The sequence below is a fragment of the Pagrus pagrus genome, assembly GCF_965226575.1.
Source record: "Pagrus pagrus genome assembly, chromosome: 2".
NCBI classification, from domain to species: domain Eukaryota; kingdom Metazoa; phylum Chordata; class Actinopteri; order Spariformes; family Sparidae; genus Pagrus; species Pagrus pagrus.
Window position 1 is genome coordinate 915,705 of NC_140186.1, and position 20,000 is coordinate 935,704.

A 20,000-nucleotide genomic window follows, 5' to 3' on the forward strand; every position below is an offset into this window, starting at 1 on the left:
GGATGAAGACCAAAACATACACACCTGAACCTGCACAGGTGTGAGTCTGGACACGAGCACACGCTCATCATATGACGTCTGGACATCTATGACCTCGGACTGTTTGACGAGGACAGATTTGAAGGAGTAAATAAATGGAATTGCAATTTAAACGAATGACAACAGGTAACAGAAAGATGAGGAGTCTGTAGTAACTAAAGTAATGAGATTAGTTAGACGAGACATTCAATTATAACATATTAAACAAAAGGGAAGTCCTCTGGTCCTCCTGGATATTTGGAGAGCGTGGATTCAATTGGGATCATCTTGCTCATCTTGAAGGACAGCAGTGTTAGCTAACAGGGGAAATCTTCTGTGAATCGTCTATTTGACGCCTTTATTACAGAAGATGGAGGTAGGGTGGACTGCAAGACGTCTTTTGTAAAATCAAAGTCAGCTCGCATCTCAAAGGAATGTTTGCCTTCCAGAGAACAAGGCCTCAATTAGCAGAAGAGACATGAAGAGACGCAGGTGTCCCTACATGTCCCCCACTTCGATCTGAATGACCGTGGTAGCGGGAACTTCGGATGAGGTCATGCCGTTCATCGTTGGTGTCTCTCTTTGGCGTGTGCTGAGGTCTAATCGTATAATAAAGAAAGAATGAGGGAAAAAACCAATACTGATGATACCAACTCCTTCTGATGGTTAGTAGGAGGCTCTAGTCTTATCGGGTTAAGGGGCCTTTTCTAGAGCTGTCAACAGTAACTGTCATCGACCAGCTGCATCGTTATCACTAACTGGTCACTGCACTTGAGTAAGAGTGATTTCGGGGTTGATTTCGCTTTCATATTGGTTTGGATCCAAATGATGGAGCTAAATGTTGAATGTGTAGGATCCCGTTCTCCGGTGATGGTGGATAAAATGTCCTGCACCAGCAACAGCAGGATAAGATGTGGAGGAAACTTCTTCATGGCTGAGCTGCACTGAAGATGGCTTGTGTTTGTAGCTCCTGCTGTTGGTTGATCTGTGCTCTGATATCTGGGATTTCTGGGTTTTGATTCTACTCTATCAGTTTATTGTGCACTTTGGACCAAAGGGCACTTGTGTTAGATTAACACCCACTTGGAACCAATTAGTTTGGGTGAGTCAAATAACTGTATTTAGTTAAGCAGGTTAAACTAGGAGGTTGATTTACAAAGTCTGATTCTCAAGTTAACTTTTGTGAATGACACAAACAGTGAGCTTTGTTGGGGGTAAAAAATCAAACTTGTGATTGGCACTTTTAGGTGCTTTGAGGTTTTTATCCTTATTTATGACCTAACAGAGACGCGTCCCTGTCAAGTCCCATGTGGTTTTTGATTGTGATTTCATCTGGTTGCGATGGACCCATTTAAGCGTCTGCTCTTTGTTTACTTTGATCTCCTGGGGCAGAAGCTCGCGGGCAAGCCTTCTGATGTCTTGGTTGTCCTTTCTCGTCAGGGGAGCAGAGGTGTAGTACCACACCTTGTCCCCCACTTGGAGTTTGTCATGGGACGCTTTTTGGTCGTGGTAGGCTCTGTGGCCCCTTCGTGGGAAGGGAGCTCTGTGAAGCAGGTTCGACGGTTGGACCTGACGGCAAATCAAGCAGACTTTGATGTAGTCTGCTACATCTTTCTGCATGTGTGGCCAATAGACTACTTGTTGGAGTGCCTGGTATGTTGCTACGGAGAGTTATGGGCCTACATTAGCATCACCCCTGTGGCTCTGAGGCATTACGAATGCGCAGGGAAGTGCGTGCGTCATACAAGTGTTTCAAGCCAGGATCGTCACGTTCAGTGGTAGAGATGTCGATGTTTGAAGCACTTGACAGGTGAAGCAGGATCAGACAGATAGGATCAAGAGCCTGGAGTGCTTTCTGGTTGATTTTAATAAGTTTTAGTTAAATTGATTTTCAGACAAACGGCCACTACAGCTCTAATTCTCTTTTAACCTCGTCGAGCTCTGCCTCTTTCTCCATCTGTTCAAGATGGGATTCGTTAACTTGGTCCCTGGCTTCTTTTAGTGCCTGTTGCATCTCTTGGAGACGTTTCCTTTCACTTTCTCTGGTTGCTTCTTCAAGGCCTTTGTTAGCATCTTTAAAATGTTGGGTTACTTCTCTAAGTTGATATTCTCTTTGTCTAGCTCCAGTCCTTGGGGCGTGAAGGATTTGTTTGAGCTCTGACTTTCCTTCGCGTAGTAGGGCCCTATGATGTCCGCGATCACGTGTTTTAAGTGGAATGTCGCGAAATTTGACATAATTTCACTGAAATGCTGTTTTCGTGTGGAAGAGGAACGTATGTGTGGGGAAAACTGCACGGAGGGAAGCAAATCTGTGTGGCACAACATCCCTCCTCCACAGACTGAGCCCCTCCCCCTTGTTGTGTAGCGGCAAGCTATGAACGGTCGCTACTTTCAAATTAAAAGCCCCCCGCTAAGAACCCAGTTCTAAAATCCAATGGGGTGCAATGTAAAGCTCTTATTTTGAAGACAAATTCGTTGTCACTGTTCACTGCCCAACTTCGTGCTTCACGTCACGTCACATGTTTACGCCCATTGGCGGCCAAGTGGCGGCTTTTGGAAAAGGAGGAATATTACGCCTCCTCTTAGAAAGACTTAGAAAAGACTTTCTATCTAAAAAAGGCTTCTGATAGGTGGGAAACTTGAAGAGAGAGTAGCTCACAAGGACTAACTACTCCTACAGCTTAAATAACCTGTTTAAGTTACTTTTGAAGAAGTTTAAAATGTTTGGTGGTTGTTTTATGACAAGTCAACTAGTTTCATTACTTACTGCTTGTTTTTGATGGACTTTAATGTACTGTACGGTACAGTATTGAGGAAATGTGTTGTTTGTCACCTCAATAAATTTAAGTTAATTTCTATTTAATTTGTGTACATTTTAGTAATTTACATTAAAACACACTGTTTTTTTGTTGTAAAATTAGAGTAAAAGGTAAAAAAAAAACAGGATTCCCTAAAATTAAAACGGAAAAAACGGAATTTGGGAAAAAATAAAACGGATTTTGGGAAAAAATAAAACAGATTTTGGGAAAAAATAAAACGGATTTTGGGAAAAAATAAAACAGATTTTGGGAAAAAATAAAACGGATTTTATAGGGCCCTGCTGTAGTACAGATGTTCATCCTCTTGTGCTTTAACCTGAGACAGTTGGTGGTGGTCTTCTGCCTTAGTTAAGGACTCCTTTGTCTCCTTGTGTTGCTTTTTAAGGGTTTTGTGGTTGTTTTTCCTGACTCCTATTTCAGCTAAAGCGTTCTCTGTCAGTCGGTCTCTGTGTTTTTGTTGATGATGATAATCATGCTCCCTAACATTTTCTCTCTTGCTTTTCCTTTCATTTCTTCGGTTAGGGAACGACATACTAGTGCGGACATTATCCCATGTAGCTCATTAGGGTCGGTTTTCTGGATTTCCTATGCAAAACCTGGTAGCAACTCTGTGGTAAGATCCAATAGTGCTCAATCTAGATTGTCTAAGGGATTCGCTAGACTTGCTGTATCAGAATCTTCGGACTCTGCCATTGTTTTAGCTTTTTATTAGTTTTATTTATTTTTTATTTATTTTATTTTATTACAAACTTGTGTGAAATTCAAAAACGAGCAGGCGTTTGGATTAGAAGGACCTTCAGAGCTTTCCAATTTAGCAAATCAGTGTGTGGGATTTCAGTCTATTAAAGCTGAAGGACCAAATTCAATTAACCAAGTCAAATTCAAATTTAGACGGCCAACAGAGGGAGCTATCACAAAATAAAAACCTTTCACCGAATTGTCCACCAGAGGGAGCTATCACAAAATGTAAAAAATTTAACTGAGTCGTCCACCAGAGGGCGCCATCACAAATTTTGGACTTTTAACAGAGTCGGCCACCAGGGGCGCTGTCTCAAAATTGAATTTTAACAAGGCTACAGTGAGAGGAGTCTAGAGGAGGGACTTTTTAGCCCCGCCCACTGATATACCCCCTTGTTTTAGCAAAGTTCGGCTCGGTGATGGTCTGGGGTTCTGGGCGCGGCGGCCAGCATTGATTTCTTAGCACAAACAGTTTTTTCAGCGCTTCATAAACATTCAACCAGCAACGAGCATCGTATTCTTTTACTTGTGTTTTCACTATTTGAACTGATAGAGGTTTTCTGGCCTCCTTTACACAGTCAAACATACTGTCTTTTGAACGAGATTGTTGCCATAGTAACCAATCTTGATACTACACGGGGTAGAACAAATAAAACCTCTCAGTTTGTTTTACACAGCTGTTTTCTGTTTAGGCAGCTAATCTGAATCAGAACACACGAGGGTCTGAGCAAGTTACAAATATCTCTGGAACATCGCAGCAAATACCAACTTGTACCCGGGATGGTTCTCTGGGCTCTGGCACAGCACAACAGCTTAGGATTCATCGAACTGGGTATTTTTAGAAGTGTGCAGCGACACTTATGCATGCAAATAAATCACAGATCTGGTTCAACACAGGATCTGTACACGAAACATTAACGCGTGGCCGCACTGAACAACTCTTTACCTCACAGATCTGGTTACCATGCAGCATCTGTGCACATTAATTTAATTTTAAACAGCACAATCACAGCTCAGTGAAGTTTTATGCTCACACACAATTCAAAGTATATGCAGTCAAGACTATAAAGTTAAGTATCGCATTAATCACTCGGCGGACAGCCAAACAACAGCTTGGGTTTTGATTATTACAACCGATGTTTGTCTGCACACATTAATTTAATGCAGAGACCTGGCCTCGCACAGACGGCACCATAAATATGCAGGAGATACACTAATAAATGTAATTTATTAATCACTGGCGATTAATGAAACACTTGTAAATGGGGCACCACCTCCGGTATTTTATCTATTTGAATAATCCAGAGAGAATTAATCAAATTCGACTGGACAAGGTTAACTTGGAACAATTCTAATCAATTTCAGATCAATTTATTCAATCTCATAACTGAAGCAGTGACTTCTCCACAGCTCCAACCGAGTTCAGTACTGTAATATTCCTGAAGAGGCAGCAGACGGTCTGGACGAGCTTAACGGCTGATATGAAGAGGTCATCATGTTTCAAGGAGTTTGTTCTCTGTGGTTCATCTGTGTGTGTGTGTGTGTGTGTGTGTGTGTGTGTGTGTCTGTGTGTGTCTGTGTGTGTGTTTCAGGATTTCGACCTGGCCTCCATCTATGTGTCGGACGCTCAGTACAACAGGAACATCTACTTCGACACGTCGCCTCAGGCTGTGAGGTGAGACACTCAGTTATTATCTGCCGCTGTTGAAGGTGTCGTCTGTAAGAAGTGGCGGATCCAAAACTGTAGGGGGCAGCGCCACCGCTAACTGCTGCTCCCTGTACTCTTTGGCTGTAGCAACTAGCTGCCTTTAGCAAGTATTTCAGTTAGCCTTGGAGCTAAATGTCTCTATTAGCAGTACCTCTGGGATTCATCCAATCACCCTGAATTCTTTGTGACCTCGCAATTTTGTCCAATCGGTGTAGTCCTGCTATTTTCACCGATGTGTGAAGTGTGCGACGTCGTGGTGGGACACGACAACTCTGCAAAAACACGGCCGCAGACCTGCTGAAACACCTGGACGACAGGTGAGACGAGCCAGAGGCTGTTTCATCTGAAGCTGCTGCGAGTGCTGAAAGACTTGACTGTGTTGTGTTGTGTTGTGTTGTGTCATGTTGTGTTGTGTTGTGTCATGTTGTGTTGTGTCGTGTCGTGTCATGTTCTGTTGTGTCGTGTCATGTTCTGTTGTGTCGTGTCATGTTGTGTTGTGTTGTGTCATGTTGTGTTGTGTTGTGTCGTGTTCTGTTGTGTCGTGTCATGTTGTGTTGTGTCGTGTTGTGTTGTGTTGTGTCGTGTTGTGTCATGTTGTGTTGTGTCGTGTTGTGTTGTGTTGTGTCATGTTCTGTTGTGTTGTGTCATGTTGTGTCGTGTTGTGTCATGTTGTGTTGTGTCGTGTTGTGTTGTCTTGTGTTGTGTTGTGTCATGTTCTGTTGTGTCGTGTGGTGTCATGTTGTGTTGTGTTGTGTCATGTTGTGTTGTGTTGTGTTGTGTTGTCTTGTGTTGTGTCATGTTGTGTTGTGTTGTGTTGTGTTGTGTCATGTTGTGTTGTGTTGTGTCGTGTTGTGTCATGTTGTGTTGTGTCGTGTTGTGTTGTGTTGTGTCGTGTTGTGTCATGTTGTGTTGTGTCGTGTTGTGTTGTGTTGTGTTGTGTTGTGTTGTGTTGTCTTGTGTTGTGTTGTGTTGTGTCGTGTTGTGTCGTGTTGTGTTGTGTCGTGTTGTGTTGTCTTGTGTTGTGTTGTGTCATGTTCTGTTGTGTTGTGTCATGTTGTGTCGTGTTGTGTCATGTTGTGTTGTGTCGTGTTGTGTTGTCTTGTGTTGTGTTGTGTCATGTTCTGTTGTGTCGTGTGGTGTCATGTTGTGTTGTGTTGTGTCATGTTGTGTTGTGTTGTGTTGTGTTGTGTTGTCTTGTGTTGTGTCGTGTTGTGTGGTGTGGTTTGGTGCCGTGTGGTGTGGTGTGGTGTGCCGTGCCGTGCCGTGCCGTGTTGTCAGTTCACATTAAGCGTGTGTTGTGTAAAGGCGTGAGGGGAGCATGTGTACAGACTGTGGGTGGAGATGAAGCCGTCTTCTCTTGGTCCCACAGCTTCACTAAGATCACTCGACACTTCCAGCACCTTTGTTTTAGAAAAGCTGCTGCAAAATCAGGCAGCGATCAAAAAAGAAGTCCTGGAGGGACGGATCAGCTGACTGGAGCCGGTCTGGACTGCGAGCTCGGTCAGCGAGCTCGGTCAGCGAGGTCCAGCAGCCAACAGTGAAGACGTGTGGACATCACACTGGGACTGAACTCGGCCTCTGAGAGAGACGGAGGTCGGACGTGACTCGGTTTGACTCGCCGTGGCCAAACGTGCCGGTGGGAAACCGCCAAGAGACGGTCGGACATCAGGGGGTGAACACGGCATGAGCTGGAGTATTCTCACGTCTCACTCTGTGAAGGGAGGCTTTATTTGGACCGAACCATGTCTGGTCTGAACCTGAGGTGTGCTGACAGTGAGGCGGGTCCAGGGTAACAGCAGCTGTGTGTTGTGTGTTTTCAGGCTGTACCTGCGCTACAACCACTGGCTGCCTCAGGTGCTCCTGTACGTCTTCATCCTGGTCGATCTGTCTCTGGCGCTCTTCGAGGAGCCGGCCGTCTTCACTCTGCCAACATGGGTGAGACGTCCTCCTGGTTTCCTGTTTCCTGTCTGGAGGGAAAGAAGCGATGTGAACTGTGCAGATAGAAGACAGAAACACACCGAGTGTTTCCTGCGTAATGATTCATGATTTCTGTCATCTGAGTCTGAGAGCCAATCAGAAACAAGTCTGTTGTGTTGTGTTGTTTCCAGGCGACCATGCTGGTGGAGCTGCTCTGTCTGATCGTCTTCACCATTCGACTCGTTCACTACGCCAAAGTGATCCCTCGAGAGAAGTTCTGGAAAGATCCCAAAAACATCTGCATCATCGTCATCCTCATGGTGGGAGGGGCTTGTTGACATCATTGGGCTGGTGGGAGGGGCTTGTTGACAACATTAGGCTGGTGGGAGGGGCTTATTGACATCATTAGTCTGGTGGGAGGGGCTTATTGACATCATTAGTCAGGTGGGAGGGGCTTATTGACATCATTAGTCAGGTGGGAGGGGCTTGTTGACACCCTTAGTCTGGTGGGAGGGGCTTGTTGACATCATTAGTCTGGTGGGAGGGGCTTGTTGGCAACATTAGCCTGGTGGGAGGGGCTTGTTGACATCATTAGTCTGGTGGGAGGGGCTTGTTGACATCATTAGTCTGGTGGGAGGGGCTTGTTGACAACATTAGTCTAGTGGGAGGGGCTTGTTGACAACATTAGTCTGGTGGGAGGGGCTTGTTGACATCATTAGTCTGGTGGGAGGGGCTTGTTGACATCATTCGTCTGGTGGGAGGGGCTTGTTGACATCATTAGTCTGGTGGGAGGGGCTTGTTGACATCACTAGTCTGGTGGGAGGGGCTACACTGGTGTCTTTATTGAACAAACTGTCAGCAGGTGTCAACGAGCCAACACAGGGAAGAATGACACTGACTAGTGCTAGCATGTTAGCGGTTAGCCGTCGGCTACAGTAGTTGGCCCAGGTGTGAAAATGTCAAATTATTAGCATGTTGCTAATATGTAAGATGTAATATTTTGTAGCATGTTGAAGCTTAATTTAAAGGATCAGAAACACATTTAGATCCAAAACCAAACTGGATCCAGGTTCTTCCAGAGCCGGGCTCCATGTGATCTTGTTCATGCTGCAGCTGCTGTCGGACAGTCTGGGTCCAGTTCTTTGTGTTCTGGAGGAGATGTAGAGACTCATGTTGAAGTTGAACTCTGGGACCAGGTTTTGTCCTGCTGACGGTTGGTGACTCGTGCAGATGGACAGTTCCTGGTTTTTCAGCCGTTGCTGAGTTCCTGTCTGCAGTCAGAATGTGCTGAGAAGACTTTCTGCCGGTTGTTGTGAAACAACCTTTAGCCGGAGATGTTGCCTCGTCAGCACCTTTTAAAGCAGAAAGACTTCCTGGTGACTCAGTGACTGAGGCGACCAATCACCTCCGGATACATGAAGTCATGTGAAGTCCTCCTGTGAGCTTTTACAGGCCAACACTGACGCTGGAATATCCTGCAGTCTGTGAATGTCTCACTGCTTGGTCCTGATCTTCAGTTAGCGTCCAGGAGCAGTCTGTAGATTAAAGGAGCAGTCTGTAGATTAAAGGAGCAGTCTGTAGTTTAAAGGAGCAGTCTGCAGATTAAAGGAGCAGTCTGTAGATTAAAGGAGCAGTCTGTAGATTAAAGGAGCAGTCTGTAGTTTAGTTGAAGAAATGTTAATGAGCAGAGAAAGATCCTCATTGGCTGATAAACAAACTAAATAAACAAGCTCACTTTGTTTTCATGATTGAATAAACAAACTGACCTTAAAGGACAACACCATTTATACTGTTTTACTTTGTTTATATGTGGCGGACCCTGCCACGTTTCTAGCTTCAAACAGTGTTTCCTGTGAGAGCAGCTTGTTTATTCACTGATGGAGACAGTTTGTGTTCTCAGTTTGAGTTTCTCTAAAACTGCAGACTGACCCTTTAATGCACCAAACACAGCAGACATGGACAGATGAGGATGTTTAAGCTGAGCAGAAGACGCAGTGTGCTGCTCCAGGATCAGCTGACGCTCACTGGCAGTGGTGTTTGTTCTCCGTGTCTCCTCAGCTCACTCTGGTCGATATGATCATCTACGGAGCGCTGACAGCTACCAACTGTCGCGCCGTCCGCTGGTCCAGAGTCCTGCGCCCGCTGCTGCTGGTCAACGTCACAGAGGGACGACAGGTAACAACCCGCCTGTCTCACCTGTCTGAGCCCGCAGTCATGTTGTCATGGAAACTACCTGCGAGGTCATTAGTTTAGCTGTTCGGTCGTTTGAGGCGTTTTAATGACCTCTTTATTATTATTATTATTATTATTATTATTATTATTATTATTGTTATTATTATTATTGGTGATTAACGATCACTTTACATTGCTAGAAAATATTAAAAAGTGAAGACACCAGAATATCCATATTTAATTTGTGATGAAGTCAGAAGGAGAAGTGAAGAAGAAGAAGTGAGGAAGAAGAAGAAGAAGAAGGAGAAGAAGAAGAAGGAGAAGAAGAAGTGAAGAAGAAGAAGGAGAAGAAGAAGAAGAAGAAGAAGTGAAGAAGAAGGAGAAGAAGAAGAGAAGAAGAAGAAGAAGAAGTGAAGAAGAAGGAGAAGAAGAAGAAGAAGTGAAGAAGAAGGAGAAGAAGAAGAGAAGAAGAAGAAGAAGAAGTGAAGAAGAAGGAGAAGAAGAAGAAGAAGTGAAGAAGAAGGAGAAGAAGGAGGAGGAGGAGAAGGAGAAGAAGAAGAAGTGAAGGAGAAGAAGGAGAAGAAGTGAAGAAGAAGGAGAAGAAGAAGAGAAGAAGTGAAGAAGAAGGAGAAGAAGTGAAGAAGAAGGAGAAGGAGAAGAAGAAGAAGTGAAGGAGAAGAAGAAGAAGGAGAAGAAGAAGAAGAAGAAGAAGTGAAGGAGAAGAAGAAGAAGAAGGAGAAGAAGAAGAAGGAGAAGAAGAAGTGAAGAAGAAGAAGGAGAAGAAGAAGAAGAAGAAGAAGAAGTGAAGAAGAAGGAGAAGAAGAAGAGAAGAAGAAGAAGAAGAAGTGAAGAAGAAGGAGAAGAAGGAGAAGAAGTGAAGAAGAAGGAGAAGAAGAAGAGAAGAAGTGAAGAAGAAGGAGAAGAAGTGAAGAAGAAGGAGAAGGAGAAGAAGAAGAAGTGAAGGAGAAGAAGAAGAAGGAGAAGAAGAAGAAGAAGAAGAAGTGAAGGAGAAGAAGAAGAAGAAGGAGAAGGAGAAGAAGAAGAAGTGAAGGAGAAGAAGAAGAAGAAGAAGAAGGAGAAGAAGAAGGACAGTGTCCAGGTGTCTCAGGTGAACAGCTCGTGGTGCGTTTCTTCACTGACCGTCGGTCTCTAATCTTTTGATCGTGATCGTCTTCAGCTGTTTAAACTTCCTGCTGCTAAACATGGAAATGTGAGCTGACGGCGCCTGAACGCATCATTAGTCAGAGAGTGTGTGTGTGTGTGTGAGTGTGTGTGTGTGTGTGTGTGTGTGTGTGTGTGTGTGAGTGTGTGTGTGTGAGTGTGTGTGTGTGACTCCTGTGGGAGGACGAGCAGCTTCATTAACTGTGTTTGTTTGTGTGTTTGTGTGTGTGTGTTTGTGTCCAGCTCCGCAGAGCGTTCAGGAGCATCCGGAACGCTCTGCCTCAGATCTTCTACGTCTTCCTGCTCTTCATGTTCAGCCTGCTCATCTTCTCCCTCATGGCCCTGAAGCTGTTGGGAAAACGGTGAGACGAACACGTGACGAGTTTCTAACCCGCCGCTCAGGCCGGCGGAGCCCGACGGGTCACAGCACCGTGTTGGTTTGTGGTCCAGAGGGATCTGAAGGTGGTGCCGCTGTTTTACGACAGGTGGTTGAGATGTTCGTGGCCTCAGGTAGAAGAAGTCACTTTCAGAAAGCCTCACACTTTATTCATCAGCACAGTCTGCTCCTCAGTCCAATCAGGCTTATTATAGGACCCAACATCACAAACACATGGCCTCAGTGGGACCTCAGTCCTCAGACCCTCTGTCCTCAGACCTTCTGTCCTCAGACCTTCTGTCCTCAGACCCTCAGTCCTCAGACCCTCTGTCCTCAGACCCTCTGTCCTCAGACCTTCTGTCCTCGGACCCTCAGTCCTCAGACTCTCTGTCCTCAGACCCTCTGTCCTCAGACCTTCTGTCCTCAGACCCTCAGTCCTCAGACCTTCTGTCCTCAGACCTTCTGTCCTCGGACCCTCAGTCCTCAGACTCTCTGTCCTCAGACCCTCTGTCCTCAGACCTTCTGTCCTCAGACCCTCAGTCCTCAGACCTTCTGTCCTCAGACCTTCTGTCCTCCAACCCTCTGTCCTCAGACCCTCAGTCCTCAGACCTTCTGTCCTCCAACCCTCTGTCTTCAGACTCTCTGTCCTCAGACCCTCTGTCCTCGGACCTTCTGTCCTCCAACCCTCTGTCCTCAGACCCTCAGTCCTCAGACTCTCTGTCCTCAGACCCTCTGTCCTCGGACCTTCTGTCCTCCAACCCTCTGTCCTCAGACCCTCAGTCCTCAGACCCTCTGTCCTCAGACCTTCTGTCCTCAGACTCTCGATTCAAGAGAAGCATGTTGAGGGGAAAAGACGATGTTAGAAACCTCAGAGGAGCCTCAGAGGAGGATCCTCTCCCTGCAGTAGATGTCACAGAACAACAATCAGTTTACAAGTTGCATTGACAGAACATCTGATACTAAGTATAATCTATGTGAAGTGTTTGCATCCAGGAGACGACTGAGCAGACGAGACATCGACCTCCTGTCCACCGCGGTGACCTGGATCATTGGTAACAGACGGAGACATCAGAGTGAAGAGGCCTCGAACTTTACAGAAGTACAGATATAAGGAGAAGACAGAGGAGAGCGAGGATCCAGTGGAGCACAGGGTGTGACAATCCAGGTCTGACAGTATGTGAGACAGCAGGAGAGGTAGATGGTCCCAGGGGCCCGAGGTCCTTCAGAAGGGAGCCTGAATGAAAAGAGAGGAGGAAGAAGAGAAAGAGGAGGAGGAGGAGGAAGAGGAGGAGGAGGAGGAAGAGGAGGAGGAGGAGGAGGAAGCTGTAGACAGTGACACAGCCTGCAGTTTGTGGGGACAGAAGACAAACGTTAGTTGTATAAATGTGAATCAGAAGAAGCAGATTGTCTCGTCAGCAGGACGATGTGGAGTCTTCGCTCACTGAGACTGAGACCGACCCACTGAGGAAGCCTGCAGTCGAAGTCAGGACAAGTTAAAGGCTGAGTCAGAGAAGAGAGTTGAGATTGTCTGGAGTCAGCTGGGAGGTTTTACCAGACAGTGGCGGATTTAAGACATTTGGGGCCCAAGGCAAAGGCAGGCATGGGGCCCTCTGAAGTGAGAAGACAACACACAACAGGTCAATTATACAGACACATACGTTTTAACAGAAAACACATGTATTATGTGTTTTACCTGTTGTCCCTCTCTTCCTGTCCCTTTTTCACGTTGTCTCTCTCCCTCATTCTGAAAACAAACACACAAACACAGTATGAGGCTCTGACCCAGTGGTGAAGTGTAAGTATATTTACTCAAGTGCTGACGTAGACATTTTAGGATTTCATGCAACTTCAGTTTTGTCTGCTCCGCTGTATCTCAGAGGCAAATACTGCACTTTCTACTCCACTACTGTGCATCATTTACGTTGCTGGTTACATATTTCAAACCCTTCCTGCCCAGTGAAAACCATGTACCCTCAAAATGATGATTTAATGCTAATATTTGTGATAAACTGAAAGAGTCTTCCTTTGTGGGGCGACTTCTTCAGCCAAAACTCTTTAAAAAACCGTCTTGGGCCAGCTGGAAAATACATCATGACAAGACTTCAGTGAAGTTAGTTTTAAGTTGGATATTCGACATTCGCAGCCACTCCAACATTTCAAGTGCACCCGTATTACAGACTTTACAGTAAACACACGGAGAAGACGGCTACAGCGTGTACCGACTTCCTGTTTTCAAAATAAAAATGTGGGATATTTAAAGCAGAGATACTGTGTTTAAAGCTATTGAGAAGCTATTGAGCTAAGATGCTAATATTTACATATAGCCTAAAAATTAATAAAAAATTATGAACAGATGTAAAACGTGAAAACAAGAGGTGTATCTCATGCAGCCAGTGTAGTCACATGATCCCACACTGATTTTGAGTCAATTGATCACATGACCTGGAAGCTATTGAGCTAACATGCTAATATTTTTCATGCACTGCTGCTGCCGCAGCCGCAGTGAAGACAGTCGTCACTTTCTGTAACTTGGAGATCAGCTTTCTGTTTTCCTCCTTCTCTCTCCTCTTCTAGCTTCTTTTCATCCGTCTCTTTTCTTTACTTTTCTCTTCTTCTCTCATGATGGACTGATCCAATGTAGTGGAGACTGAAGGGGGGGCGACACACACATAATACGATTAGCATTCTGCTGCATTTTAGAGAGAGGATTTTAATCAAAAACATAATTAATGTGCACAAATAAGTAATAACTGTATTAACCATAAGTGTATGAGGATTTTTATGGGGCCCTCAGGAACTTGGGGCCCTCGGCAACCGCCTAGTTTTGCCTAATGGTAAGTCCGCCCCTGATCCCAGAGGAGAAAGCCCTGCAGCCAGCTGACTTCTTCTGAACCCTGGGAACATCAGGAGCCCTGAGGTCTGAGAGGTTAATGCACGAGGTGGACCATCTGCTCCACTGAGATGTGACGTGTAGGACGGGGCGAGGACGTGTCCTCAGCAGTGAGGCTAGTGTTGGTGGTCAGCCTCTTTGAGGACGCGGCAGTGACGTCCTCGCTGTAGTGGCCGTCTTTGGTCGTGTTCATCTGAAGTTTCTTCTCCACGTAATACTGACGACACGAGAACGTCTCAGCGCTCGCTGTTTCCAACAACGACGGTAGAACAACCGTGAAGCTCAGCCGTCCGTCGTTTATTCACAGGACAACACTGTTGGAGTTACGACCGTCAGCTCATCACGTCCAACTTAAATCCGCTCTGATATTCAGCGTCTGATTATCGCTTCATGTTCCTGCTGTGATTTAAAAACCAGCTGCTTCGGCTCTGATGCAGCATGTAATCTGTAAAGTAACTAGTAGCTAAAGTGATCAGATAAATATAGTGGAAGTATCTCAAAATTGTGCTTAATAACAGTACTTAAAGTAAAGTAAATGTACTTAGCTACTTTCCTCACAGAATAATCTGGTGTGTGTTGGTGTGTGTTGGTGTGTGTTGGTGTGTGCTGGTGTGTGTTGGTGTGTGTTGGTGTGTGTTGGTGTGTGTTTCCTGTGCAGAGGCCTGAAGACGATCGACGGAGCTCCGTACTTCACCAACTACCTGGAGATCGTCTTCGATCTGTACGTCCTCGTCACCACGGCCAACAGCCCCGACGTCATGTAAGCCTTCTTATTAACCGTCTGTCAGCTGATCGGAGGTCACGTCTGATCACGCTCACCTCCGACCTCTGACCTCTGACCTCCGACCTCTGACCTCTGACCTCTGACCTCCTCGGGCGTCACTGTCAGCACATCTCATCTCCTTATCATGAGTTTTGATATCGCACAACATTTTCTGTGTTTTAAAATGTGGTTGGTTTCCTGCTGACAAAGAGGAAGTTAATGACGCATCAGAAAATGTTCTCATGTGTTTGTTTGTGTGACTGAATTATAACGAGCTTTGTATTTAACAACATTCAGTCAGACGAGGAACTTGTCTCCTGTCGGACAGCGAGGTCGACGGAGAAGAAGGAAGTGACTGTTTCAGAAACGGTTATCTCACACCTGCACGTTTTCTCTTCTGCTTCTCGTTGGCAGGATGCCGGCGTACAACGGCAGCTACGGCTTCGCAATCTTCTTCATCTTGTACATCCTCATCAACACCTACATCTTCATGTCCGTCTTCTTGGCCGTCGTCTACAACAACTACAAAAAGTACCTGAAGGTACGACGGCGTGCGCTGTCGCCCACTGAGCCGTCAGGTTGTTTCCACCTGCAGGCCTGTAAAGACCTGAAGACATTAGCTAACGTAGCAACATCAAGGCGACAGCTGATTGTCTCGTCCTCAATTGTAAGACGACCTCCAGTTATTTTAAAAGTAAATATATCTATCGGTGGTGATGTCACCAAACAGCTGATCTGTTATCCGTCCTCAAAAGGGATGAGGATTTGGAGAAAAAGAAAGTTACGGTCCCTCATCGCTGCCGGCTGCTTTAAAGATAAATGAAGAAATGATCATGTAAGACACAGAGAGAGAGAGAGAGCGAGCGAGCGAGCAGCGGCAACACAACAGACATCACATCTTTATTTTCACACTTCAATAAATCATGTTAGGACTGAAACATTATCGCTTGTAGATGTCGTTCCTGATTTCACTGTGAACTGCAAACACAAACACGCTCGCCAGCACAGATCAGTTATTCCCAGACGGCCGAGCAGCACCGAGCTGCCCAGGTGATGAAAACAAACGCTCTGATTGGTCGTGAATGAATGATGTGAAGAAAATATTAAACGTCACCTGCAGCGATCCTCTGCGTCTCCTGACGCTCACGACTTCACTGATTACTTCATTCTCCCGACACACTGACAGCAGCAGTGTGGTGCTGTTGGTTGAGGTGCGCACACACACACACACACACACACACACACACACACACACACACACACACACGTCGAGAACGTTTACCTTCGTCGCTGTTTCAAAAAAATGTATTTTCATTGTCAGTAGTTAATGTTAGAGCTGTAAACTGGAGGAAACAATGTAGAAATGTTGATGTGAAACCGGATCGTTCAGTTTGTGTTCGTGTGTCCGGGTCACATGTTTCCATCACCAGCTGATCGGCTGTGAATCACCTCTGTCGTTCTCACAGCGTCTCTCTGTGTCCCAACAGGAGGAGGTACGGCAGCTGGTGAGGGCCAAACGGCACAAGATGGTGCGAGCGTTCGCCGTGCTGCAGGAGCGGCGGGAGGAGGGCGGGGAGCCCGTGGTGAGCCAGGCTAACTGGAACCAGTTGGTCCGACTGGTGCAGCCCGACCTCAGCAACGCCCACAGAGAGCTGCTGTGGAGCGTCTCCGACGACAAGAACCAGGGCTTCATCGGTGGGTCACACACACACACACACACACACACACACACACACACGCACACACACACACACACACACACACACACACACTTCTGGAGCTTCACAGTGAAACAGAGTTGCAGCTTGAAGCAGCTGGAGACGATTTGAACATCAGATGTCTCCACACAGCTGCTCAGTTCCAACGTGATGTTGAGCTGTGACAGAGTCCAGAGAAGACGACCTCTGTAGATCAGAGTCAGTGTTTCAGTTCATGTGTGAGAGCAGCAGGTTGACTGTGAGCTGAGTGGCGGTTAATGACACTTCTGTTCTGTTCTGCACCGTCACAACCACAGAACCGCAGAACATCACCTCTCAGTCCTCTGCAGTCACGATCTGCAGACTCATCCTCCACACGGAGGAAGTCACGCTGTGTTCTCATCACCGACTTCCACTTCAGTCTGAGATGAACTGTGTGTGCAGGAGAGCTGAACTCACAGCACCGTGATGAAGAACCGGGCTTCTCGTGTAAACAGCATATAAGACTGGAAGGGATGAGAACCAGGATCCAGTCTGACAGAACATCTGCCCGTAGTGCACTCTGCCTTTACTGACTCATACTCACATCACACTCACTTTAAAGGTACAGTCCGTAACATCTGTACATCGACACGTCTGAAGACGACTCGACTTGTTCTTCATGTTGTTGACTTGTGTTCTGACATTATATATATATATATATATATATATATATATATATACATTCACAACCAATCAGAGCGTTTGTTTTCATCACCCGGGCAGCCTGGTCCTCCACACACAACACTCGGCGAGAGGTTACATATTGCACTTGTAATATTTAGTAAGTCATTTTATCTCTTTGTCGGCTGATTGACAGGTAAAGTGGCGTTCGTCCAGCTGGCCGACCTCTTGAACATCGAGGTGATCACACTCAAGTCGAGACCACACCCCCTCCAGGGCGCGTGCCCCGCCTTCTACCTGTCAGCCCCCAGCCGTCTCCTCTGCCAGCTGGTCCAACACAGGTGAGACAGACGTGGACGTCTTAACGTCGCTTCCAGACGCTCTCTGATCAACGGCTCCGCCAGATTAACGCCTGATTTCTAATCTGATGGATGCTGTAGGATGCATCGTAGAGAGTGAGCAGGGAGTTCTGGCCGGGTCGAGGTGTTTTTCCACAAATGCATTTGGCACAAAAAGACACTGGTCACAACAATACAGCTGACCTCATGTTTGGTGGGTAAACAGCGGGACATTCGTGGCTCTCGCTGCCTCAGATGGACGCTGGTCTCCAGGTGCAGGTGTGACGAGGAGTCGGTGTGGAGTTCTGGCCGGGTCGAGGGGGATTTTGTAGACAAACACAGGAGACCTGCGACTGCATCACTGCTACTGTGTGGGATTTCTCATCTTTACTGTCAAAGCCTTTAATGAAGGATCTGTCTGTCGCACTCAGGAGGGTCGATGTTTGAGATTGGGAACAGAAATGATCTTCTAAGTGAGAATCTCAGTGAACTCGAGCGTGAGGAGCACGTAGAGACAGACCGACACACACATGATCTGTGTGTGTGTGTGTGTGTGTGTGTGTGTGTGTGTGTGTGTGTGTTTCAGGGCCTTCGTGATCGTGTACGACCTGATCATCCTGGTGAACGCCGTCTTCATCGGTCTGGACGAGGAGAATCCGCTGATCTCCAACTCCGAGTGGGTTTTTCTGGCTCTGTACCTGCTGGAGATCCTGCTGAAGCTCTACGTGTTCGAGCCCAGAGCTTTCTTCTCCAGGCACAGCTTCTGGAACTGGTGAGGACGAGGCGACGTGCACCGTCTTCACCTCGCGTCACCTTTCACACAGTGTTTGTCCCAAATCACCAGAGGATTCTGGGTAAAGTTCAACAGTGACACGGACATCAGCCTAAAACCTCCAAACATCAAATCAGTCGTTCGCCTGCTGTCAGTTTAATAACCACTGTTGTGATCATAACAGGAAGTTGTTTTTACACTTGAAACTAATTTCATCCAATCAAGATCTTTATACAGACACACACACACACACACACACACACACACACACACACACTGCGTTGAGATTCACATAAAACAACAGGTTTTAACTCGTGTGCATTCTGCTCCTCTTAAACCAAACGACACCACATACATTGATTATGAATCTTTGAAGGTATCAGACAGAAAGAAGTCAGCACAGAATAAATATGTGCTGATGAAATGAGCAGTGTTTCCCACAGACTGTATCCAGACGGCCTCCCAGGTTTATTAACGGGACGCTCTTATCCGTCCAACAGAACGACGCCGTCCTCCACATTTAGTTTCACCATCTGTCCTGAGCGATCCGATCGAGCTCGCGTGAATTTGATAGTCTGAACATGAATGAGTGACCTGCAGATGGAGTGAGGTGGATGTTGGGTGTTGAGAGTCTGTGAGAGTGTGAAGGTGACATTAGTTTGTATTTCTGTTTGAAACTGTTTGTGTGTGAAACCTGATCAGACTGATTGAACAATGAAAGCATTCACAAGTCAACCCGCTGTGTCACGTCCGTCTCACACAGCTTATCTTCCTCCCAGATGATCAGTACGAGGTACGTGCTTCACTTCCATCGTGTGCTGCTTCTGCTTGACTTCAGGCACTTATTGTTCTTTTTGTTTGTTAAATGTGAAAGCAGCTTCTGAACTATGGTGTCGGTTTGGGGACAAAAAGCCTGAAAGGAAAAACTAAAACGATGTTCAGGAAACGCCAGAAACCAAAACATGAAAAGAATAAAAGACAAAAAAACGAGAAAACAGCTGAATGTTTCCATCAGGTGTCGTTCTCTGTGTGATGGGAACAGGCTTCTCACCGGCATCGTCAGCTGTAGTTTTTTCTTTCAGACACTCAGTGGCCGCTTCATTAGGAACAGTACACCTGCAGGATCTGAAGCAGGCCAGTGAGCAGGACGATCAGCTGAAAGCTGTCGTCCTACTGGACCTCAGTACGCTGTGTCTGTCCGTCTGTCCTCTCTGTTAACATCACAATGTTAGAATCACCTCTGAATATAACCGAGTCCAGTAACGACGACCTCGGCGCTTTAAGTTCCCATGAAGTCTTATTATTGATTGATTAAGTATTATTTATTGATCCTGTTTGAATTGTGTCATGACTCACAGGTGATGCACTAATGTTTTCCAACATAAGGTCCAGTGAGGTCCACCGGAGGGGCGTGACTCCAGCGCTCTATTGTAACTGCTAACTGCTAAATGTAGCCGCCATTAGGTAGTTAGCTCGGTTAGCCGTGCAGCTAGGTTAGCAGTCCTATTTGCTGACTCAGCACTGGGGTGCCAGGAGCCAAACCCAGCAAGAAACTCTGTCCCTCTGTTCTGGTCCAGGCAGAGTCGGCCTGCTAGCTTCATGGTGGGAGACATAACGCAGGTCCAACGCTACTGGCTTCTAATCAATACCCGAGCTGAAGCGAGTGGCGCTGCACCGGCTGTTTCATGGGAACCTTAAACACAGAGCTGACGTGTCTTCGTCTCTTTGACAGTGTCAGAGAAACACTGCAGGTTTCAGAAGCTGCATTTTGTCAGACTACACAGGTGTACCTGACCCAGTGGACACTGAGTGGTTCAACTCTGAGCCATCTGAAGTCTCGCTGCAGCTGTTGACCATGTTTTCTTCGGCATGTTTTGCTTTTTTCCACAGTTGTGCGCCCCCTGCTGGCAGCAGTGCAGCTGCAGCCGCTCGCCGAGCTCAGCTCCTGTTCTGCTTCCGCGTGGCGAG

General features: G+C 46.4%; 1 protein-coding gene across 2 annotated transcripts in view; it reads left to right on the plus strand.

The window, feature by feature from the left end:
* tpcn3 (two pore segment channel 3) overlaps positions 1-20,000 on the plus strand; it is a 29,391-nt gene that overhangs the window by 2,201 nt on the left and 7,190 nt on the right. For both annotated transcript variants that reach the window (XM_084367514.1, XM_084367515.1), the window contains exons 2-11: positions 5,168-5,250; positions 7,104-7,218; positions 7,392-7,520; positions 9,259-9,375; positions 10,777-10,895; positions 14,458-14,559; positions 14,977-15,103; positions 16,050-16,257; positions 17,119-17,263; positions 17,847-18,032. In XM_084367514.1, the coding sequence (XP_084223640.1) occupies positions 5,168-5,250; positions 7,104-7,218; positions 7,392-7,520; positions 9,259-9,375; positions 10,777-10,895; positions 14,458-14,559; positions 14,977-15,103; positions 16,050-16,257; positions 17,119-17,263; positions 17,847-18,032 (1,331 nt within the window). The remainder of the gene's footprint in view (positions 1-5,167; positions 5,251-7,103; positions 7,219-7,391; positions 7,521-9,258; positions 9,376-10,776; positions 10,896-14,457; positions 14,560-14,976; positions 15,104-16,049; positions 16,258-17,118; positions 17,264-17,846; positions 18,033-20,000) is intronic.